We start from the raw sequence: 25483 nt of genomic DNA on the forward strand, positions 1-25483 counted from the left end.
GGTTACTGTGGTGATCTTAGAGCCCCAGACTTCCCTTCATCTATTGATTGGTAAATCAATATAGCCTGGTGTGGTACTGAAGGGCTGACCCTTAGATGACCCTTAGATGCCAGTGCCACAAGCTAAGGAAACTGCAGAGGGGCCACCCAGGACCGGGTCTTTGATTACACTCATTTCTTTATTTTGTATTTTGTGGCCATTCTTTAGTCCCTTGAGTTTCAGGGACTGAGTGAAGCATCACATACACTACATATCAAAGTGTATATAGTAACTGTATAAACAAAATGCTACACTAATGCTATATTGAATTTTGGTTTTAATGTCAACTTTCAGAATACAGTGAGCTGTCAGTGTCTACTATCAGCCAAAGAACCAGCATCCATTACACTGGGTCTTGGCAGCTGCTCCATTACCTCTTGGCCTCCATGTATGGCAGCGTCGAGGTCATCCTCTCTGATAGTTCAGAAAGTAGGACACTCCGAGTATTTGATACAATTACTTTAGTGGAAGAGCCACCAGTTGTGGTGTTAGAGGTAAGTTATGCTTTATAGTAGTGCATCTTATTGCCTCATATAACACACCTCATACCAACAAGCAAACGTATTGAATATTCAATGGTAAATTAAACTGAATAGAAGTTATTAATAAGATGTTAGTGCAATATTTCCTGAATCTTAATAAACAATTGAGTATTAAAATTCTTATTTGTATAACTTAAGAACATACATTATTTTACCATTATGCAAATCCCATTGAACCCATTTCTTGATCTAATCTTAGATCATTTCTCTCTCTTGATCTAATCTTAGATAGAGAGAGAGAGAGAAATTATTCACTGATGGGCGAATGTAGTATTAAACTATTAAAAAATTAACTCTATTCTTAATTGTAGTCCCTAAATGGAAGTAAGATAGAGCCTTGAATACCTAGTGGTTGAAGCCTTGCTAGTGGACTATGGTGGATATCTGGCCAAAGGCACCTGCAGGTGTCCAGTGTAACAATATGGCTGATCCTAGAGTCATCCAGTGACTGGTGCCACTTAGTGGTGAGGCAAACATCAGTACCAGAACAACCATTCCTAAAACAATACTGCTGACCACACAGTAACCATTGATGGTCAAAGAATGCTATCATTTGTTGTGAAATTAGTCTTGAGAATTTTGCCAGTAATTGGAAGCAGTGACACTCAATTGTAACTACTCAATCACTATGATTGAATCACAGAAGTTTTAAAAAAAATAAATAAAATACTGATGTTATATACACAGATTTTGCAAAAGCAATTGATAAGTGTGACCATGGAGTGATAGCCCTTAAAATGAGATCAATTGGAATAATGGATAAAGTTGGGCGCTGAATTTTAAGTTTTCTGTCAAACAGAATGCAAAGAATAAGTCACTCAAATAAGATAAAGTCCAAATGTAGTGAAAAGCTTTCTGCTCAGGGCACAGTCCTTGCACCACTGCTCTTTCTCATTCTTATCTCGGATAAGATACTAGGCAAAAATATTAGTTGCAGCTTTGTGTCATACTTTACTGATACAAAAATCAGCATGAAAATTTCCTCTGTAGAAGACACTGAAAAATTACAAGCCGATATTAATAAAGTCTTTGATTGGGCCATGGAATATAATAATGTTTTAAGTGATAAGTTCGAGGTACTGTGCTTAGGTATGGTGGAAATGAGGAACTTCAATGAAACACAGGGTACAAGACACAGACTTAATCACACAAGGAAAGCAACATGTAAAAGATTTGGGAATTATGATGTCTGGCGACCTGATATTTAGTGAACATAATCGAGCAAATATAGCAGCAGCCAGGAAAATGATGCGATGGATTATGAGAACATTCATATCCAGGGACCCCACAGCAATGCTAATACTATTTAAATCACTGGTGTTATCCCATCTAGAGTATGCTTTGTACTCACTTCCCATTTCTGAGTGGGAAAGATTTCTGAAATAGAGGAAATACAGAGAATATGTACGGCATGCATAGACACAATAAACCAGTTAAACTACTGGGACCGTCTCTAAGTTCTGAAGATGTACTCTCTGGAAAGGAATCGAGAGAGGTATCAAACAATATATACCCGTTACATGGAAGATACTGGAAGGCCAAGCCCCAAATTTGCACAGTAGAATAACAATGTACTGAAGTGAAAGATATGGAAGGAAATGTAGAATAAAACCAGTGAGGAGTAGAGGTGCCATAGGCACAGAGAGCATCATCTGAACATCAGAGGTCCACAGCTGTTCAATACTCTCCCAGCAATCTTTAGAAATGTTGCCGGAACAAAGGTTGGCTTCGTCAAAAACCAATTAGATAAGTTCTTGAAAGAAGTACCATACCAACTGAACTGTAGTGGATATGTGGGCCTTCGGGGCCACTCCAAGCAACAGGCTGTTGGACCAAGTTATCACAAGTCGAGCCTGGCCTCATGCAGGGCTCGGGGAGTAGAAAAACTCCTAAGACCCTCTCCAGGTAAAATCCAGGTAAGACACCGGTCTATACTTGCCAACCACTGAACGACTTTCTTTTGTGGATTGGAATTACATTTGCCTTCTTCCATTGGTAGAGCTAGATTCCTTAAGATAGGCACAGTTGGAAGAGGTGAGCGAGAGTCAAAGCCAACAGGTCTTCACAATTCTATACCAATCTGGGACTAACCTTATTTGGACCTATTTTCTTACCTGTGTCAAGTGATTGAAGGAGGTAGTAGACTTAGTTTTGTTAAATAATTACGGCAGACAACTTGGATACAGTTGTTGGATCAAGCTGTGGAGGTTGATTTGGATCAGACACTTTCATCTAAGCAGCAAAATGGTTTGCCAGTAGGTTATGCTTTTCCCAATTGTTGGTTGCCACAGTCCCATCTTTCCTGGTTTAGTGGTGGGATTGTGCACTCATATGAATATTCCTGCAGGTCTTTGAGAAGGTACCACCAGACTTTGGATCCAGCTTTTCTTGGTGCAAGTTTTTTCCAATTTCAGATTCCCATCCGGAGACAGCCCACTTTTAAACGTCTATCATTTGACAACGAGCTGTTTAGTGAATATTTCTGTTGCGAACAGAAGAATGCTTTTATGTCTCCTCCAGGCATTATTTTTAGCCTTAGTTGCCATCTAACATGGATAGCCAATCCATGGCTTGTCAGAAGCCTTGGTCACATAATGTCTGAGGAATATGATTGGTGAAGCCATTTGCTTTTCTGTTCAAGTAACCCTCAAGCAAAGCATTTTATTCAGTTGCTCCTGGCTTCGAGTGGAGGATTGGCTAGTATTTTCCTTGTCTCAGTCAGGTTGGGTTACCTTTTGGTTACTTTCCCTTTTGATGATTCTGAGGAGCAGTGTCCCCACAGTCTGGTCCCTGACCAAGCCTCCTGGTTGATGGTCTGGTCAACCAGGCTGTTTGACATGGTTGCTTGCACCCTGATGTATGAGTCGCCTTGATGTGTCAGAACGGCCAGTGTAGTAAAGACAGCCTGGTGGTGTTATGTACAAACATGTATATAGGCCTGCAGGTTGGTTAGTTATGAGAGGATCTAGGGAAGAACCCGAGATTCGAGTTGGGAAGGTCAGAACATTTTAAAAGTTGAAAACTGGTAATAGTTCATCAAAATCTCTCTGTGCTCACCTAGTTGTGAGTACAGAGGGATTTTGATGATCTAATAACAGTTTTCAACGTTAAACAATTTTGTGACCTTTCCAACTCATATCTCGGGTTATAATTCCAAGGATTTTCTGTATGAAATACTGGCTGATGCCATCCACAGTTATATTGTGCTGACAATTATTATTCCATTAATAGTCAATATTGTCCATCAGGAAGATTAATGTTGAAACTTCCTGCCATTTAGTTCAGTTCACTGCACACCAAGATGGATGTTTTGGCATTTATGCATAGTTTGAAGAACATAATTTCCAGATGGACAGAGATGACTAAATCAATAGGTTGGGGATGTACAGATTTAGTGAAGTAAGCTGTAACTCCCTCCTCATGGCCCCAGGCTGACCTTGGGGAGTAGAACTACTCCCAGAACCCCATCCAGGTACAGTCATGGCCCTGCCTGTCACGATGTATCCATGAGCAAGTTCTTAGGAGTCCTGATGTCCAGAAATGTTTTCAGTACAACTTCTTTAATTTTTGCTTTGTAATAGATTTGTATTTTACTTTGGTATCCAAAACATAAATTACATTTTGTGATTAAATACATTATTTTACTCCATATTGTGAATTTCTCCAGATGAAACAACGCATTAACTTTTCTTATTTTAGTGGATTGCTAGTCCGGCAAGTGATATGTACGCTGATGCTGTGATGAAGGTTATCCTTAAGGCGCAGGAGCTGGACAGTAATGCCGTCACTGTACCTGCAGTCACAAATTCGGTGTTCGACAAGATGCATTTTAAGGTGAGTGAGGCTGTGTAAATATTTTATTTCACTTTTACCTTAACAGAGTACTGTTAAGATACTGTTAACCCCTTAACTGCGTTGCCTCCAAATGTGACACCCCCGCAGTGCGCAGGAAATAAATTCTCTTGAAAAAATTATTTTTTCTTTTTAAAGTGTCAAAAACCCTTCCCTGAGTATGGGTATGTAAAAAAAAATTCGAAATTGTACTTACTTTGGGTGCTATGGGGTCCGGAAGTTGGGGCGTGACGTCATCATTCCCCGTGCGCCCGTGGTGTAAGCTCTCAGAGGCGGTGGGGCGCTCGGGGCGGGGCGCGCGAGTTGCCGCGAATATATTTTTGTTCATTTATTGCGCACATTTCCCAATACATTTTCATTGTTTTTATGTGCCAATCCAATGTATAATGAACACGTACACTGTAATATCGCAGTACAACATCCGTACTGTCCGTAGACACTGTGTTACGTGCATCACAAACAACTTCACTTATCCTACACAATTTCCAATGTATCATGCCAAATAAATTTATATTTACACTTTATATACACACTGTACAGTATCACACACTATATACACACACCATAAACACACTCAGTACTCCGCGAGTGTGTGATATGCTGCGAAACAGCCAACGGGGCAGAGTGGCACCTTGCACTCCACGCACCAGGTGCTGATACATCTTCGTTTCTGTTCTCTGCGGGTAGTGTTCCTGCATACTATACACGCACGTTTACCCTTCTCCCGTGATGCTGTGCCTGGCATATACTCGAGCATATGTACTCCGAAGTTCTCATTACCCCTCAATCTGTCTGGAGCTGCATGTGGCATTGTTGCTTGCACTCCGCGCGGTACAACAGAACCCTCCTTGCCATACTTTACTAGCAGCTGTGACACAACACCAGCACTGAATGTACGTATAGACGGTCTCCTGCCAGATTTTACTAAGTACATATTGAAGCAGTTGAGCACTGCAACATCCATCAGGTGGAAGAAGAACTTTTTAGTCCACTTCACAGACTTGCGCACGCACTCTACTCCACCAAGCATCATGTCACACTTATCGACGAGGCGCATGTTCACGTTATAGTCTATGACACAGTCTGGCTTATACACGGTGTTGCGTGTCTGAAAGTGGACTTTCCCACTGTCCAACATGGCACCGGTGTGAATCGTACTCAGCATATTCACCTCGCGTCTGTCCTTCCACCGCACTGACAGCGTATTGTCACACTTGCGCAGCTGGCACTCGCCCACGGCTATAGCTATACCGAACACTGGCATTTCCTTCCTATGGCTCTTCACAGTGCCACATACGCCGGTGTTGTGGGCAAGGAGGTATCTGGTCAATAAGGGGCTGGTGTAATAGTTGTCGGTGTACAGTACATGCCCCTTGTTCAGCAACGGTTCCATCAGGGTCTTTACAACACTGCCAGAGAACCCGTGTTCATCTTGAGCCGGTATGTCGACGTCTGTACCAGAATATAATATCATGTCCAAGACAATACCAGTCTCACAGTCGCATAGCACAAAAAACTTCAGTCCAAATCGGTGCCGCTTTGATGGAATGTACTGTTTGAATGCCAGTCGCCCCTTGAACAGTACAAGCGACTCGTCAATAACCACATTCTGTCCAGGTACAAAATAATCCCTGAACTTCCCTCTCATGTCACTGAACATCTTCCGTACTTTCCACAGTCTGTCGTGTCTGTCCTCATTTGCATTATTCTCGAAATGCAGGCACCTGAGAATCAAGAGATACCTATCACGCGACATGTACCGGTTGAACACAGGCGATGGAACAAGGCTGTCTTTGCTCCAATATTCCTGGATGACAGCTTTCTCAGAGTGCTTCATCATCATGGTGAGTGCCAGAAACACGTACATTTCGTCGATTGTCGTGTCCTTCCATCGTGTGAGCCGTGAGGCAGGTAAAATGCCTTCGTCTATGAGGCTGTGAGCGAACCTGTTTGTCTCAGTCACAAGATGCGCCATGAATACATTGTCATAATATGCCTGAAAATATTCCATGTGTGCCATATCATCACCAGTATATGGGAATAATGGTGTAACACCAAAATCGCTATCATCAAATGTTGGTATTTGAGGGGCAAATGTGGTGCAATCCTCCCACACAAGTACACCAGGGGGTTTGGTGTTGGCGCCAACACCACGGCCAACACCACCACGAGCACCAAAACTACGGCTACGTCGTCCGCTGCTTCTGCTGGAGCTGCGTGAGGGTATGCTAGGCGCTGAGGCAGATTTACGTACTGTACACCTACCACGAATAAATGATGTTGAGGGGCCACTGTCGTTGTCCACATGCTGTGAGGCACGCTGCCGCCTGCCGCGGCGTGTTGCTGAGGTAGCAAAACCCCGCCTGGTAACACCACCACTGCTCGTACTCGGGTCGTCCACACTACTCGTATCGGAGCCAATGTCACTGAAGCCCGAGAAAGATTCGTCACATGTACTATCACTGAATAAACTACTAGCGTCTGGGGACATACATGATGGTGGTGATGATAACGGTGTTGACCCAGGGCGGCGAGGCAGGCCGGGCGAGGCACGAGTACCCCACACACTCGCCACATCTTCCAATTCTGTCTCTTCCTCACTCGTATCAGATCTCTGAGTTAGGTCTTTATCTGGATCATAGTCCAGGTCATCATCCAGAGCACCGTCATCATACAAAATATCGCGTATTTCCTCCTCAGAGAGTCGTTTTCCATGACCGCGGGTCACCGTGGAGCGGGAGCTCGTAGAGGATGCGTCAGACATGGTTGCTGCCGTGAAACTGAGGCTCCCCACGGCCGCAGGGCATGCTGGGATTTTTTTTTAAGATGGCGGACGATCACTGGGGCCCCCACCCACCCATACCATACCCGCGTCACCGCGCGCCAGTTTTGAATGGAACGTGAAAAATCAAAATACCTGGAGGCGCGTTGCGCAAACCAGACGCGAGCCTGCAGGCGCGTTGCGCAGTTTAGGGGTTAAGGTACTTTAATATCTCACTATGCATTACCTGGGGATTTTATTTTTGTAAAATAGTCATGCAAAAGCAGAGCTCCTAACATGGTAATATGGTAATACTTAGTTACAGGTAAAATAAAAATACTATTTAACCCGTAGACAGCAGCTATGGAGAAATGGGCATACCTGCCTATGCTCAATTTTTCTGGGCGGAGCCCGGTCGGCTCCCTGGAGCTATCCAGGCTGATATGTATTTATTTAGCCTTCTGGCATCAGTCAAAGTGCATGGAGTTCTGCCTACCGGGGACCACAGACAGAACCTGGCTCCCTTAGAGAGGCATGAGGAGCAATGGCTTACAGAAACTCCCGTGTGGTTGGAAGCATTCTATGTCTGCTATCGACCGGGTCTGTCACCCAGAAAGGTAGGCATCCCAAAACAAACCCCTATACTGGTGAAAATTGCTACCGAAAGCCGAATGAGTGGATAGAACTCCCCAAATGAAAACTAGCAACTTGCATGACATCATCACGTCGCCGCGCTGCCGTCTGCGCACCCCCTCCCTTCCCAGGAGGGGGAAGGGGCAGCCCCAGACCCTCGTGCCGGCGACCCAACCCGCAGTTCTTGGCTGATGTGATTCCTGGCCGGTCGGGTGTCTCTGGCTCAGGTTTTTGTTCTTGGTCAGGCCAGGGGTTCATCATGTGCTGTATCCGGTTGTGGCTCTCCGCCGTTATTTTGCATGCCATGGCTTCGGTGGCCGGGAATGCATCAACCGGTTTCCTTCCTTCCCTGTTCCCGGGCTCAGGTCTCTCAGGTTGTCCGCAAGGTTATTAAGTCTAGACAGCCTGCTGTCTATCCTTGTGCCCATGACGTTCGCAAGTTTGCTGTCTTTGGCAACATGTCTTGGGTTGACATTCGGGCACAGGGTTTTTTGGCGGTAGAACAGGGTCCTGGCTGCTCGCTACCTGGTCAGTGTCCCTGGACCTGGTAGGGCCTGCGTTGCATTGGATCAGCATTTGCAGCCAGTTGTCTCGACTTTACGTTGAAGAGTGAGGACTGACCACCTCCCAGGTAAGTCCCTGTGGTTTTCCTTGTCTTTGGGTAGTTAGCTTTGTGGAGCCGACGGAGCTTTCCCCGGAAAACAGCGTTGAATGTAATGAAACGTCATTTTCTGGGTGAGACCCGGAGGCTCCCTGGCATCCCTCCCTCCCTCCCGGTCGACGGTGTTTTTGTGCGTTTTTGACATACAGCCTAAGACTACTGGTGCCATCTACCGGGTCTGGCACCAAGAAAGGTAGGCACTCCAAAACAAACCCCTATTCTGGTGAAAATATTGCTACCGAAAGCCGAACGAGTGGACAGAACTCCCCAAACAAAAATTAGCAAACGAGCATGACGTCATAACGTTACCGCGCCGCTGTCTGCGTAACCCTCCCCCAAAAGGTGGAAGGGGGAGCCCCAGACCCATCGTGCTGGCAATTCAACCAGTAGTTCTTAGGCTGAATGTCAACTACACCACTACTATTACACTGGTGTAAAGGTGTTAGAATCCAACACCCCAACCATGCATCCACATCAGCATCTAACCACTTCATGCAACTATGTATAATGTGCTTCACTTGAGAAACTCACAAGTCAAAAGGCTTCAATACCTAACATATATCTGTTGACTGTTATTTACACACTTGAGTTTCCTTCAGATCTACTTCAGTGTTCACTTTTGCCAGTCTTCTCTTACAAATGTGAATGAAACTTTGAACTACATACAGTTGTTCTAGCAGAAAATGGCAGAGATATATTGTGTGTGTGTGTCATATTTGAAGTATTTAATTTATTCCTATCATACATTAATATTACACCCTTTTCTAGTATTTTTACTGTGATCTACTTTGACTCCGTTCACATTGTGTATTGTATATACCCTTGGAGATATGATGCAAGCCTAGCAACCTACTACTACATTAATATCAAATCATTCACCCATTGTCCCACCACTTGACACACACACACACACACACACACACACACACACACACACACACACACACACACACGCACGCACGCGCGCGTACGTACGTGTACAGGAATCTGTACACCAGTTGATTGACGGTTGAGAGGCGGGACCAAAGAGCCAGAGCTCAACCCCCGCAAGCACAATTAGGTGAGTACAATTAGGTGAGTACACACACACACACACACACACACACACACACACACACACACACACACACACACAACGACAGTCTATTTAACACAAGGGGAACACGCACAAGAGGACACAGGTGGAAACTGAGTGCCCAAATGAGCCACAGAGATATTAGAAAGAACTTTTTTAGTGTCAGAGTGGTTGACAAATGGAATGCATTAGGGGGTGATGTGGTGGAGGCTGGCTCCATACACAGTTTCAAGTGTAGATATGATAGAGCCGGATAGGCTCAGGAATCTGTACAGCTGTTGATTGACGGTTGAGAGGCGGGACCAAAGAGCCAGAGCTCAACCCCCGCAAACACAACTAGGTGAGTACAATTAGGTGAGTACACACACACACACACACACACACACACACACACACACACACACACACACACACACACACACACACACACACAAAGGAAGAAACTGGATGACAAAGGAAGAACTGGATGACAAACGAGAGGGCCTCATAATGGTCATGAGAGATATTATTGTACAAGCAGATAAAGATAAATCACGACTGTTGATACTGGGGGACTTCAACTTTAGAGCAATAGACTGGGAGGCCTATGAAGCAAGAACGGAGGACTTTTGGACATGCAGATTTGTGAACCTCATTCTGGAGACATTCTTGTATCAACACATAAAGCAAGCCACAAGAATGAGGGAAGGAGATGTACCGTCAGTACTGGATCTAGTATTCACCAGGAAAGAAGAAGAGATTTTTGACATCCAGTACCTTCCTCCCTTGGGAAAAGAGTGATCACGTCCTGTTGGACATTAAATATGCTTTAAGATATCATCTAGAAGAAAATGGGGACATTGAAACAGTTGATAAACTCAATTTAAGGAGAGGCAACTATGGGGAACTTCGAAATTTTTTTAATGAGTGTAATTGGACAGAATTGTTGCTAGGCAGGGAAGTAAATGAAATGTATGCCAAATTTTTAAAACTATACGAGGAAGGCACACAAACATTCATACCAAAACAGAGACGCAGGGCCAGAAAACAGGATTGGTTCGACAGAAATTGTGAGAGGGCAAGAGACCAAAAGACACAAAAATGGAATCAGTATAGGAAGAGGCCAAACCCCCAAACATACCAGCGATACAAAGAGGCGAGAAACAACTATACAGCAGTAAGGAGAGAGGCAGAAAGAAATTTTGAAAAAGGGATAGCAGATAAATGTAAAACAGAACCGGGCCTATTCTACAAATTCATAAACAACAAATTGCAGGTAAAGGATAATATCCAGAGGTTGAAAATGGGAAACAGATTCACGGAAAATGAAAAGGAAATGTGTGAAACATTAAATGAAAAGTTCCAAAGTGTGTTTGTACAAAATGAAATCTTCAGAGAACCAGACACAATAAGAATTCCAGAGAACAACATAGAGCGGATAGAGGTGTCTAGAGATGAAGTGGAAAATATGCTAAAGGAGCTCAGGAAGAACAAAGCAGCTGGCCCAGATGGTGTTTCACCATGGGTTCTGAGAGAATGTGCATCTGAACTCAGCATTCCACTTCACCTGATCTTTCAAGCATCCCTGTGTACAGGAATCGTAGCAGACGTGTGGAAACAGGCTAACATAGTTCCAATCTACAAAAGTGGCAGCAGGGAAGACCCCCTCAATTATAGACCTGTATCATTGACAAGTGTAATAGTGAAAGTATTGGAAAAGCTAATCAAAACTAAATGGGTAGAACACCTGGAGAGAAATGATATAATATCAGACAGACAGTATGGTTTTCGATCTGGAAGATCCTGTGTATCGAATTTACTCAGTTTCTATGATCGAGCCACAGAGATATTACAGGAAAGAGATGGTTGGGTTGACTGCATCTATCTGGACCTAAAAAAGGCTTTCGACAGAGTTCCACATAAGAGGTTGTTCTGGAAACTGGAAAATATTGGAGGGGTGACAGGTAAGCTTCTATCATGGATGAAAAATTTTCTGACTGATAGAAAAATGAGGGCAGTAATCAGAGGCAATGTATTGGAATGGAGAAATGTCACAAGTGGAGTACCACAGGGTTCAGTTCTTGCACCAGTGATGTTTATTGTGTACATAAATGATCTACCAGTTGGTATACAGAATTATATGAACATGTTTGCTGATGATGCTAAGATAATAGGAAGGATAAGAAATTTAGATGATTGTCATGCCCTTCAAGAAGACCTGGACAAAATACGTATATGGAGCACCACTTGGCAAATGGAATTTAATGTTAATAAATGTCATGTTATGGAATGTGGAATAGGAGAACATAGACCCCACACAACCTATATATTATGTGAGAAATCTTTAAAGAATTCTGATAAAGAAAGAGATCTAGGAGTGGTTCTAGATAGAAAACTATCACCTGAGGACCACATAAAGAATATTGTGCAAGGAGCCTATGCAATGCTTTCTAACTTCAGAATTGCATTTAAATACATGGATGGCGATATACTAAAGAAATTGTTCATGACTTTTGTTAGGCCAAAGCTAGAATATGCAGCTGTTGTGTGGTGCCCATATCTTAAGAAGCACATCAACAAACTGGAAAAGGTGCAAAGACATGCTACTAAGTGGCTCCCAGAACTGAAGGGCAAGAGCTACGAGGAGAGGTTAGAAGCATTAAATATGCCAAAACTAGAAGACAGAAGAAAAAGAGGTGATATGATCACTACGTACAAAATAGTAACAGGAATTGATAAAATCGACAGGGAAGACTTCCTGAGACCTGGAACTTCAAGAACAAGAGGTCATAGATTTAAACTAGCTAAACACAGATGCCGAAGAAATATAAGAAAATTCACCTTCGCAAATAGAGTGGTAGACGGTTGGAACAAGTTAAGTGAGAAGGTGGTGGAGGCCAAGACCGTCAGTAGTTTCAAAGCGTTATATGACAAAGAGTGCTGGGAAGACGGGACACCACGAGCGTAGCTCTCATCCTGTAACTACACTTAGGTAATTACACTTAGGTAATTACACACACTCTCACTCACTACTTCCTGCATTCAGTCCATTCACAGCACCTACACCAATATCATGCTACTAACTCTTTATGTACTCATTTCTCTTTGGAGACTTCATCCATGTCTTTAAGTTGATAGATTTTATTTCATAATTTACAAATATTTCTTCTCATTTTGTAACTTCCATTTTTTGTAGCTGTACTTTATTTTATTCTTTTAGGTTTATTCAATTTCACTTTACTTTTATACAGGAGTGTTTGATAGAGCTGTTCCAAGAGATGTTTGGGGAAGACTCTGTACCCAAGTTGTTCAAGGGTGAGAAGCTGTATGTGACTGTCAACAATATGAAAGCCAACATTGATCTCGCCTCTTTGGTAAGTATTTTAACTTAACACTTTAACCCAAATATATTTGTTGTCTGTCGCTTCTAGTTTTATCATAACTGAAGAAAGGTTGTTTGTGCAAACTTGCAGATGAATATAAAACATGTCATTACCTTCCATGCACTCATATCAAGTCTGTTTTGTTACTCATATGCCTTCATTGGAGCTTTTCCATATAATGTTTACTTGTGCAGTATTCCACCACTTTCCCTTCCTAGGATATTTATTGGTTCACTGCTCATCACTAACAGTCATTCAAATAATTATTAGTTCAAGCACAGTGAAAAGCCCTGTACCTCAGGGCATCGTCCTTGCACCACTGCCTTTCCTTATTCTCTTATCAGATGTAGACACAATTACAAGTCATGGCTTTGTGTCATCTTTTGCTGATGACACAATTAGCATGAAAATTTCTTCTGTAGATGACATTGAGAAACTACAAGCTGATATTAATAGTTTTCAATTGGGCAACAGAAAATAAATGGTTTAACAGTGATAAATTCCAGGTATTAGTAAAAATGAAAACAAAATACAGGGTACAAAACAATCAAATCTGCCTACAGTAGGAAACCATGTAAATGGTTTGGGAATAATTGTCTGACAACCTAATATTTAAGGAGAATAACCATGCAAATACTGTATAGTGTCAGCTAGGAAAAAGATACTAGGGCTTATGAGAACGTTCAATCCGGGGATCTCATGACAATGCGCATGCTATTCATATCACTTGTGCTGTCCAGTATGGAGTACTGTTCGATACTCGCTTCCCCCCTCAGGAGGAGAGATTGCTGAAATAGAGGAAATACACAAAAGACACATGGCACACAGACATGATAAAGCACCTAAACTATTGGGATCGTCTCAAGGCTCTCAAAATGTCCTTTCTAGAAAGGAGATGAGAGTGGTATCAAATAATATATAAAGTATTGTACATGGAATGTATCGGAGGGCCAGATGCCAAATTTGCATAGTAAAGTAACATACTGGAGTGAACGATACGGAAGGAGATGCAGAATAGAGCCAGTGAGGAGTAGAGGTGCCATAGGCACAGAGAACACTATGAACATCAGAGATCCACGGTTGTTCAGTATCCTCCAGCAAGTATAAGAAATATTGCCAGAACAAAAGTGGAATTTTTAAAGGAAAAACTGGACAGTTTTCTGCAAGAAGTGCTGGAGTAACTAGGCTGTAGCAAATATGTGGGCCTGCGGGCCGCTCCAAGCAACAGCCTGTTGGGCCAAGCTCTCAAGTCAAGCCTGGCCTTGGACCAGGCATGGGGGAATAGTAGAACTCTCAAAACCCCCATCCAGGTACAACCCACACTTTCCAAAGCATCATATAGTTTCTTTTTTCCCCACTTGAGTGCCCCCACATCTCATATCCTTAATATCTCCCACTCAGTATCTTTTACTTTATCCATCTGTCTATGTAATTCACTACAATTCTGCTTATTCTCAAATCACTTTTACTTTTCTGATGTCAGTACTGCTCAAAGCACTCCTTCCCTTTCAAGTTTGGAGAGATTTCTAAAACAGAAGGTAGTCCATAGAACATACTGCACACAAAGATCCAGTAATTGAGGTGTTTACTGTAATTGCCTCAGGGACTACTCAGAGTACTCAGAGTACTCAGGGACTGGAAAGTACATGAGAGGTACTGTATCATATAATATACATGAAAGAAATGTGTTGTCAGATCTCAAATATTCACAGTAGAATAGCAACTTGCATGATAGATATGGTTGTAAATGTAGAATAGAGCCTGCAAAGAGTAGAGGTGCCATAGGCACTGAGAATGCAGTCAAAAATTAGAAGCCCAAGGCCTTTCAACCTCCTCCTACTTTGTATAAGAAATATTGCTGGAACAAAGGTGGAAGTTGTCAAGATGCAGTAGACAAGTCCTGCACGTAGTGCTAACTCACCCACTATAACCTGGTTATGTGGGCCTGCAGAGCAAGTTATCACCAAACAAGCTTGTTTCTAGGCTGGGTTTGGAGAGTTGAACAACTCCTTCAACTGACTTCAGGCAAACAGATGACAACTGTCAAGTTTGAGAGATAATTTTTCCCTGTCAAAATCTGTGTTATGTCTGTAAGGTGGTTTGCTTTTTCAGGTGGTCCACCATTTAAGTACACATCTGTTAAAATGCAAAACATTGTTATACTTGATTTGTGAAGATTATTACACTATACACTCAGTTTTGTAAAAATTATTACATTATACAGTATGCTCAAATTCATTGTTTTAATTTTTCGAAACTGTATTTACTGAGCTGGAATTCTGACAATTGTTATGGTTTTGCAGGAGGTGATATGTGAAAATGAGAAACTTCAAAGGATTGTTCAGACGGCAGTAACCAAGCTGTACGAGTCCCTGGCACCAGTGACTGTGGGTGTAAAGTAGAGGGAAACGTGTGAATAAAGGGCAACAATTATATTTATAATGTAATACACCTTGTCCTGTAGTTGGTATTAGATCTTTTTAGATATTATATGTTAAACAATTATCTTTTATATTCACTCTGTTATAAATTAATAATATTTATGCTACATTTATATTAAATTGTGTAGACGAGTTATTAATAAAATGGGTGAATGTTTCTAAATTTTTTTTTTTAAACTATCAGTTTAATCAGTGAAGGAAGGACTCCGTAAACACTGGCAGTGGTTTGCTGAGAATTTTGTACAAATTATTAGTTTTTATGGTTATCTTAAGGTGAATTAGGGCTTAGTTACTTCAAGATAGTAGTTAGCATAAATGGAGTTAAGTCCAAGTGGGGAAGTAATGTGAGTGGAGGGCCCCGGGAGTGTCCTGGGACCTATTTACCTTATACTGTATATAAATGATACACAGGATTGAACAGCAATATTTGTAAACTTGCAGACAATACAAAAATAGGGCAGGAAGTAAATTTAAAGACAAAACCACTACAAGACTGAAGAGGCTGTCACAATAGATGAGAGATTGGCAGATGCAGTTTAGTGCTGAAAATTATAGGTAGAGACACGAGGAATTCTCTTGGAAAATGTTGTGTAAGAAATGAGACAATAGATTTCAGTCCTTTATAAAGGAATTGACATCGAGATCAGTGTTTCATAATGAAAGACCAGAGGAAACACTAGATGCCATAATAGTCACTGGAAAGGGTTATAAAAAAACCTGGAGAAACTAGATGCAACAACAGTATTAGGGCCTGACTTAATATCACCATGGCTGCTGAAAGAGGCTGCAGAGGTACGTTGTCACCTGCTTTCAATAAAATACTTAACAGGAAATCTCCCAGAATTCTTGAAAAAGTCATAGTACCAATACATAAGAGAGTGGGGGGGGGGGGCAGACTGGAAGCCTAAACTACAGAACAATCTAACTGTCAAGTAGTTTATATAAAGTGCTGGAGTGAGTAATTAGGCCGAAAATTATGAAACTCGAGCAGAGGATAAACTTCAAAGCAAAATAACAGCTTGGATTAAGGAGGGGAAAAATAGTGGCTGACAAGCTTGATGGAGTTCTATGACAAGGTTGCTAAAAGTACAAGAGGAAACAAAGATTGGAAAGATTGCATTTCCTAGACTGTCAAAAATCACTTGGTACTGTTCATGTGTAAAATTAAAAAAAAAAAATAAAACAGAAAAAACCGATTGTTTCCTCTACGGTGTGAGAGCTGTGGGTAAAAACCGAAGAGAATAAAAACTTCTAACATTTAATATAACAAATTACTTTAATAACGCAAGATAATAGGTAATATTTAATGAAAAAATCTTAAACCTTGGCTTCACACAAAATTATGAAGATAAATATAAATACAGGTGAATTTTTACGTTAATAAAAAAGGGGTGCAATGACTTTATACAAAAGCTGTACTCATCTACCGTCTCCTGGGGAGGCGAGAGTAGATATTACTGCTGAGAACACGAAGTGTATACTGATGACTGGATGCCAGCGAGCCCCTTATGTATGGGCCAGAACGTCAGAGATGGCGCGAATCTTGTAGGTAACTACTGCCCTGCAGTTAAACAAGCAGTTAGCGTCTGGTCGAGTGGCATCTGGGCCCCTGCCCAGACAGCAGGTGTACAGGTGTCTCGGGTACTATAAGGTGGAGGGAGGAGGGGGTCTGTCTAGACACCCAATAAGTCTTGAGCACGCATTGTTGTTGTCGTTGATGTTAAAGCATACAGATATGTTGGTGAATAGGTGGTACAGGAACAGGCCGGCCCACTGCTAGGCTGGGGATTACCGTAACAAATGAAAGACTGGTGTGCAGGATGGAGAAACAAGTTGAGATAATTGGGAAGGCACTGCATTAGGTAAAGGAATACATGAAAGACAAGAAAAGACCTCCAGTGAGGTTTCCAGCTGGAGGAATGTTGTAACAAGTGGGGTTACCCAAGGCTCGGGTCCAGCTATTCTAATAATCTACCCAAGGGTATGAGCAAACATGTCAATGTTTGAGGATGATGCAAAGCTAATGAGGGATGTAGAAACGTGACTGCAGAAGGTTACAGGAAGATCTTGATAAACTTCAGGCGTAGCCAAACAAATGCTGGAGTTCAATCCCAATAAGTTTAAGGTAATGAAGTAGAGGAAGGAAGAAGGTGGCTAAACCATAAATGGAAGGCAACTACAGAAATAAAAAATATAAAGAGACTTGGGAGTGGATATTATTTCAACACTAACACCAGAGGAACAGAGAGTGACAGCAGCAGCATAAGGGATGCTGGCGAACATGAGAACGTTTAGAAATGTACGTCAAGACTTTCTTGGCACTCTAAACAGCTTTTGTTAGAACAATATAGAATATGCAGCACCTGCCTAGAATCCATTCTTTGGAAAGCATAAAACTAAAATTGAAATAGTACAGGTTTGCAAAAATATTAGTGCCAGAGCTAAGAGGGTTGAGCCGAAGGATAGAATGAGGGAACTCAACTCACAAAAATGGAAGACAGAAGAAACGTATGATCACAGCATACAAAATACTGAGGGGGAATAGACAAGGTAGACAAGGGCAGCCTCTAAATTGGGAGAAAGTAAGAAGGTGACACAAGTGGAAGCTGAAAACACTAAGGAGTCGAAGAAAAATATAAGGTACCGGTGGTCCACAAGTGGAATGCACCGAGGGAAGTAGTAGTCGGTGATAGTTGCGGTGGAGCCTGTGTGTGTGTGTGTGTGTTTCGGGGTTGTCATGACCTCCAAGTAATGCTCGTGGTGTAGCCCTCCCTCCCTCCCTCCCTCTCTCTCTCTCTCTCTGTAGTTGGTACTCTTGGCCTCAAGCAAATAACTTTATTAGGTTCTAATAAGTGTGTGTGTTTGGTATGGTGGAGGAACAGTGTGGTGGGGGTGGTGGAGGAGCCAGTGTGTGGTGGGGGTGGTGGAGGGGCCAGTGTGTGTTGGGGGTGGTGGAGGAGCCAGTGTGTGGTAGGGGTGGTGGAGGAGACAGTGTGTGGTGGGGGTGGTGGAGGAGCCAGTGTGTGGTAGGGGTGGTGGAGGAGCCAGTGTGTGGTGGAGGTGGTGGAGGAGTCAGTGTGGTGGGGGTGGTGGAAGAGCCAGTGTGGTGGGGGTGGTGGAGGAGCAGTGTGGTGGGGGTGGTGGAGGAGCCAGTGTGTGGTGGGGGTGGTGGAGGAGCCAGTGTGTGGTGGGGGTGGTGGAGGAGCAAGTGTGTGGTGGGGGTGGTGGAGGAGTCAGTGTGGTGGGGGTGGTGGAGGAGCCAGTGTGGTGGGGGTGGTGGAGGAGCAGTGTGGTGGGGGTGGTGGAGGAGCCAGTGTGGTGGGGGTGGTGGAGGAGCCAGTGTGTGGTGGGGGTGGTGGAGGAGCCAGTGTGTGTTGGGGGTGGTGGAGGAGCCAGTGTGTGGTGGGGGTGGTGGTGAAGGAGCCAGTGTGGTGGGGGTGGTGGAGGAGCCAGTGTGGTGGGGGTGGTGGAGGAGCCAGTGTGTGGTGGGGGTGGTGGAGGAGCCAGTGTGTGGTGGTGGTGGTGGTGAAGGAGCCAGTGTGTGGTGGTGGTGGTGTTGGAGGAGCCAGTGTGGTGGGGGTGGTGGAGGAGCCAGTGTGGTGGGGGTGGTGGAGGAGCCAGTGTGTGGTGGGGGTGGTGGAGGAGCCAGTGTGGTGGGGGTGGTGGAGGAGCCAGTGTGGTGGGGGTGGTGGAGGAGCCAGTGTGTGGTGGGGGTGGTGGAGGAGCCAGTGTGTGTTGGGGGTGGTGGAGGAGCCAGTGTGTGGTGGGGGTGGTGGAGGAGCCAGTGTGTGGTGGGGGTGGTGGAGGAGCCAGTGTGTGGTGGGGGTGGTGGAGGAGCCAGTGTGGTGGGGGTGGTGGAGGAGCCAGTGTGTGGTGGGGGTGGTGGAGGAGCCAGTGTGTGGTGGGGGTGGTGGAGGAGCAGTGTGGTGGGGGTGGTGGAGGAGCCAGTGTGGTGGGGGTGGTGGAGGAGTCAGTGTGTGGTGGGGGTGGTGGAGAAGCAGTGTGGTGGGGGTGGTGGAGGAGCCAGTGTGTGGTGGGGGTGGTGGAGGAGCCAGTGTGTGTTTGGGATGGTAGATGAGCAGGGTGGTGGAGGTGTTGGAGGAGCCAGTGTGTGGTGGGGGTGGTGGAGGAGCCAGTGTGTGGTGGGGGTGGTGGAGGAGCCAGTGTGTGGTGGGGGTGGTGGAGGAGCCAGTGTGTGGTGGGGGTGGTGGAGGAGCCAGTGTGTGGTGGGGGTGGTGGAGGAGCAGTGTGGTGGGGGTGGTGGAGGAGCCAGTGTGTGTTTGGGATGGTAGATGAGCAGGGTGGTGGAGGTGTTGGAGGAGCCAGTGTGTGGTGGGGGTGGTGGAGGAGCCAGTGTGTGGTGGGGGTGGTGGAGGAGCCAGTGTGTGGTGGGGGTGGTGGAGGAGCCAGTGTGTGGTGGGGGTGGTGGAGGAGCAGTGTGGTGGGGGTGGTGGAGGAGCCAGTGTGTGTTTGGGATGGTAGATGAGCAGGGTGGTGGAGGTGTTGGAGGAGCCAGTGTGGTGGGGGTGGTGGAGGAGTCAGTGTTTGGTGGGGGTGGTGGAGGAGCCAATGTGTGGTGGGGGTGGTGGAGGAGTCAGTGTGTGGTGGGGGTGGTGGAGGAGCCAGTGTGGTGGGGGTGGTGGAGGAGTCAGTGTGTGGTGGGGGTGGTGGAGGAGCCAGTGTGGTGGGGGTGGTGGAGGAGTCAGTGTGTGGTGGGGGTGGTGGAGGAGCCAGTGTGTGGTGGGGATGGTGGAGGAGCCAGTGTGTGGTGGGGGTGGTGGAGGAGCCAGTGTGTGGTGGGGGTGGTGGAGGAGCAGTGTAATGGGGGTGGTGGAGGAGCCAGTGTGTGTTTGGGATGGTAGATGAGCAGGGTGGTGGAGGTGTTGGAGGAGCCAGTGTGGTGGGGGTGGTGGAGGAGTCAGTGTGTGGTGGGGGTGGTGGAGGAGCCAATGTGTGGTGGGGGTGGTGGAGGAGTCAGTGTGTGGTGGGGGTGGTGGAGGAGCCAATGTGTGGTGGGGGTGGTGGAGGAGTCAGTGTGTGGTGGGGGTGGTGGAGGAGCCAGTGTGGTGGGGGTGGTGGAGGAGTCAGTGTGTGGTGGGGGTGGTGGAGGAGCCAGTGTGGTGGGGGTGGTGGAGGAGTCAGTGTGTGGTGGGGGTGGTGGAGGAGCCAGTGTGTGGTGGGGGTGGTGGAGGAGCCAGTGTGGTGGGGATGGTGAAGGAGCCAGTGTGGTGGGGGTGGTGGAGAAGGCAGTGTGTGGTGGGGGGTGGTGGAGAAGGCAGTGTGTGGTGGGGGTGGTGGAGGAGCCAGTGTGTGGTGGGGGTGGTGGAGGAGCCAGTGTGTGGTGGGGGTGGTGGAGGAGTCAGTGTGTGGTGGGGGTGGTGGAGGAGCCAGTGTGGTGGGGGTGGTGGAGGAGCCAGTGTGGTGGGGGTGGTGGAGGAGCCAGTGTGTGGTGGGGGTGGTGGAGGAGCCAGTGTGGTGGGGGTGGTGGAGGAGCCAGTGTGTGGTGGGGGTGGTGGAGGAGCCAGTGTGGTGGGGGTGGTGGAGGAGCAGTGTGGTGGGGGTGGTGGAGGAGCCAGTGTGTGTTTGGGATGGTAGATGAGCAGGGTGGTGGAGGTGTTGGAGGAGCCAGTGTGTGGTGGGGGTGGTGGAGGAGCCAGTGTGTGGTGGGGGTGGTGGAGGAGCCAGTGTGTGGTGGGGGTGGTGGAGGAGCCAGTGTGTGGTGGGGGTGGTGGAGGAGCAGTGTGGTGGGGGTGGTGGAGGAGCCAGTGTGTGTTTGGGATGGTAGATGAGCAGGGTGGTGGAGGTGTTGGAGGAGCCAGTGTGGTGGGGGTGGTGGAGGAGTCAGTGTTTGGTGGGGGTGGTGGAGGAGCCAATGTGTGGTGGGGGTGGTGGAGGAGTCAGTGTGTGGTGGGGGTGGTGGAGGAGCCAGTGTGGTGGGGGTGGTGGAGGAGTCAGTGTGTGGTGGGGGTGGTGGAGGAGCCAGTGTGGTGGGGGTGGTGGAGGAGTCAGTGTGTGGTGGGGGTGGTGGAGGAGCCAGTGTGTGGTGGGGATGGTGGAGGAGCCAGTGTGTGGTGGGGGTGGTGGAGGAGCCAGTGTGTGGTGGGGGTGGTGGAGGAGCAGTGTAATGGGGGTGGTGGAGGAGCCAGTGTGTGTTTGGGATGGTAGATGAGCAGGGTGGTGGAGGTGTTGGAGGAGCCAGTGTGGTGGGGGTGGTGGAGGAGCCAATGTGTGGTGGGGGTGGTGGAGGAGTCAGTGTGTGGTGGGGGTGGTGGAGGAGCCAGTGTGGTGGGGGTGGTGGAGGAGTCAGTGTGTGGTGGGGGTGGTGGAGGAGCCAGTGTGGTGGGGGTGGTGGAGGAGTCAGTGTGTGGTGGGGGTGGTGGAGGAGCCAGTGTGTGGTGGGGGTGGTGGAGGAGCCAGTGTGGTGGGGATGGTGAAGGAGCCAGTGTGGTGGGGGTGGTGGAGAAGGCAGTGTGTGGTGGGGGTGGTGGAGAAGGCAGTGTGTGGTGGGGTGGTGGAGGAGCCAGTGTGTGGTGGGGGTGGTGGAGGAGCCAGTGTGTGGTGGGGGTGGTGGAGGAGTCAGTGTGTGGTGGGGGTGGTGGAGGAGCCAGTGTGGTGGGGGTGGTGGAGGAGCCAGTGTGGTGGGGGTGGTGGAGGAGCCAGTGTGTGGTGGGGGTGGTGGAGGAGCCAGTGTGGTGGGGGTGGTGGAGGAGCCAGTGTGTGGTGGGGGTGGTGGAGGAGCCAGTGTGGTGGGGGTGGTGGAGGAGCCAGTGTGTGGTGGGGATGGTGAAGGAGCCAGTGTGGTGGGGGTGGTGGAGGAGCCAGTGTGTGGTGGGGGTGGTGGAGGAGCCAGTGTGTGGTGGGGGTGGTGGAGGAGCCAGTGTGTGGTGGGGGTGGTGGAGGAGCCAGTGTGTGGTGGGGGTGGTGGTGAAGGAGCCAGTGTGGTGGGGGTGGTGGAGGAGCCAGTGTGGTGGGGGTGGTGGAGGAGCCAGTGTGTGGTGGGGGTGGTGGTGAAGGAGCCAGTGTGGTGGGGGTGGTGGAGGAGCCAGTGTGGTGGGGGTGGTGGAGGAGCCAGTGTGTGGTGGGGGTGGTGGAGGAGCCAGTGTGTGGTGGTGGTGGTGGTGAAGGAGCCAGTGTGTGGTGGTGGTGGTGTTGGAGGAGCCAGTGTGGTGGGGGTGGTGGAGGAGCCAGTGTGGTGGGGGTGGTGGAGGAGCCAGTGTGGTGGGGGTGGTGGAGGAGCCAGTGTGTGGTGGGGGTGGTGGAGGAGCCAGTGTGGTGGGGGTGGTGGAGGAGCCAGTGTGTGGTGGGGGTGGTGGAGGAGCCAGTGTGGTGGGGGTGGTGGAGGAGCCAGTGTGGTGGGGGTGGTGGAGGAGCCAGTGTGTAGTGGGGGTGGTGGAGGAGCAGTGTGGTGGGGGTGGTGGAGGAGCCAGTGTGTGGTGGGGGTGGTGGAGGAGCTAGTGTGTGGTGGGGGTGGTGGAGGAGCTAGTGTGTGGTGGGGGTGGTGGAGGAGCCAGTGTGTGGTGGGGGTGGTGGAGGAGCCAGTGTGTGGTGGAGACGACCTGGGTGAGGAGGAGGAGGGGGAGCCACGACTATGGTGTTACCAAATAACTGGACACAAGTGGCCAAGACAGCCATCTGTTGATGGTGTGATCTCTGGAGCATTTCGAGGGCAGTTTTAGCCAAGTCACTGTTGAAGGCGAGCCACGTCACTCCTCCAGGCGGGCCATAGTGTGTTGGAACGTTAAGTACCTGTAAGTCATCCTCACGCACCCACCGCTACACACCTCCTACAGTTATGATAGCAAAGATTATATCTTAAGCTAACTTATTCTTTGTAATTTAGATAGAATTACCTTTTGCTCATTTATGATTAGTGACGCCGAAGGTTTTAGCAGTGGGCACAAGTTAACACCAATTCATCGACGTCATCAACTTGAATTTACGTCGATTCATCGTGGAGGCAACGCCGCTCAGGATATTATGCCCAATAGGTTTATGAAAGGAGAAGTCGACTGCTTTCGTTATGTTGAGTTTTGCTGCGTTACACCGCTTAGTATACACTGTACAATGGTCCCTCTTGGACCATTGTACAGTGTACACGACTGGACAATGGTCCCTCCTGGACCATTGGAGGGACAATGGTCCCTCCTGGACCATTGTTGCCATTTACATTATTTTCAGATGAGTGGGCTTCTGTCTGGTCTTCAGCGACGTTAGTATGACTCAGTCTTGCAGACAGTAAGCTTAAAATGAAGACAGCTTCACCAGCTGACCGACTGATGACAGCTTCACCAGCTGACTACACGAGTCTGTGGGTGTGAAGGAGCAGTGTGGGCGTGAGGTAGCAGGTGTGGGTGAGAGAGGCGTGGTGACGCCTGCACCAAGGGGTGTGGGCGGCAGGGTGCTCCTTCCCGCCAACACCTGCTCAACTCCTCACCAAACATTACCGCTACATGTAGTTCTCAGTCCTCTTGTCTCACCACTTATGTAAACTTGGCAACCACATGACCAGCTGACACCACCACTTTACATATCACATCCGCAGCTGGTGGTGCTGGTCCACCAGCCCCCCATACAGTACCGGCCACGGCCCCCCGTGCTGGTCCACCAGCTCCCCGTGCTGGTCCACCAGCCCCCCGTGCTGGTCCACCAGCCCCCCACACTGTACCGGCCACGGCCCCCCGTGCTGGTCCACCAGCCCCCCATACAGTACCGGCCACGGCCCCCCGTGCTGGTCCACCAGCTCCCCGTGCTGGTCCACCAGCCCCCACCACACTGTACCAGCCACGGCCCCCGTGCTGGTCCACCAGCCCCCCATACAGTACCGGCCACGGCCCCCGTGCTGGTCCACCAGCCCCCCACACTGTACCAGCCACGGCCCCCGTGCTGGTCCACCAGCCCCCACCACACTGTACCAGCCACAGCCCCCCGTGCTGGTCCACCAGCCCCCACCACACTGTACCAGCCACGGCCCCCCGTGCTGGTCCACCAGCCCCCACCACACTGTACCAGCCACGGCCCCCCGTGCTGGTCCACCAGCCCCCACCACACTGTACCAGCCACGGCCCCCCGTGCTGGTCCACCAGCCCCCACCACACTGTACCAGCCACGGCCCCCCGTGCTGGTCCACCAGCCCCCCACACTGTACCAGCCACGGCCCCCCGTGCTGGTCCACCAGCCCCCACCACACTGTACCAGCCACGGCCCCCCGTGCTGGTCCACCAGCCCCCCACACTGTACCGGCCACGGCCCCCCGTGCTGGTCCACCAGCCCCCCATACAGTACCGGCCACGGCCCCCGTGCTGGTCCACCAGCCCCCCACACTGTACCAGCCACGGCCCCCGTGCTGGTCCACCAGCCCCCACCACACTGTACCAGCCACGGCCCCCCGTGCTGGTCCACCAGCCCCCACCACACTGTACCAGCCACGGCCCCCCGTGCTGGTCCACCAGCCCACCACACTGTACCAGCCACGGCCCCCCGTGCTGGTCCACCAGCCCCCACCACACTGTACCAGCCACGGCCCCCCGTGCTGGTCCACCAGCCCCCCACACTGTACCGGCCACGGCCCTCATCGTTCACACAAACACCATCGTTGACACGGTCGACCGTAACTGGCAAACTCGTGTCTATACAGTATATTATAAAACTAAATTTAGTTTTTAAGGTGTTTTCTTGGTGATGTTTGTGTGTAAGTTATACATTTATGGCCAAGTTGCCTTCCCTGGGAACCGACGCCAGCCCTCCCCCCCCCCAAGGCTACATTAAGCAATGTTTTCCAGTTTAACTGATATCATCAACGATGACATCGTGCCATCGTTGATGATATCGTGCCATCGTTGATGATATCGTGCCACCGTTGATGATATAGTGTCATGGAGGGAGGTGTAGACACGGCAGGAAGAGGCTGGACACAACACCAACAATGTGTATTGACAATAAACATCTTGAGGACTCGATGTACTGTGTGAAGTGTCTGGGAATCCTCTACTCCGCCTGTTTAACAAGTCATTCCTAAGTTGAGTGTTGCCCACACAATGGAAACTCGCCATAATTGTTCCCATACCGAAGCCTAATGACCCTGGCAATTACAAACCTATCAGTTTCATGTCATGCACTT

At 48.1% G+C, this 25483-nt stretch overlaps 1 protein-coding gene across 2 annotated transcripts in view; it reads left to right on the forward strand.

The window, feature by feature from the left end:
- Positions 1-15523, forward strand: part of Cpsf73 (cleavage and polyadenylation specificity factor 73) — a 36814-nt gene extending 21291 nt beyond the window's left edge. For both annotated transcript variants that reach the window (XM_069304275.1, XM_069304276.1), the window contains 4 exons: positions 334-533; positions 4281-4415; positions 12794-12916; positions 15229-15523. In XM_069304275.1, the coding sequence (XP_069160376.1) occupies positions 334-533; positions 4281-4415; positions 12794-12916; positions 15229-15327 (557 nt within the window). In that variant the 3' untranslated portion in view covers positions 15328-15523. The remainder of the gene's footprint in view (positions 1-333; positions 534-4280; positions 4416-12793; positions 12917-15228) is intronic.
- Positions 15524-25483: the final 9960 nt, after the last annotated feature.

Source organism: Procambarus clarkii, chromosome 52, assembly GCF_040958095.1.
Source record: "Procambarus clarkii isolate CNS0578487 chromosome 52, FALCON_Pclarkii_2.0, whole genome shotgun sequence".
NCBI lineage: Eukaryota > Metazoa > Arthropoda > Malacostraca > Decapoda > Cambaridae > Procambarus > Procambarus clarkii.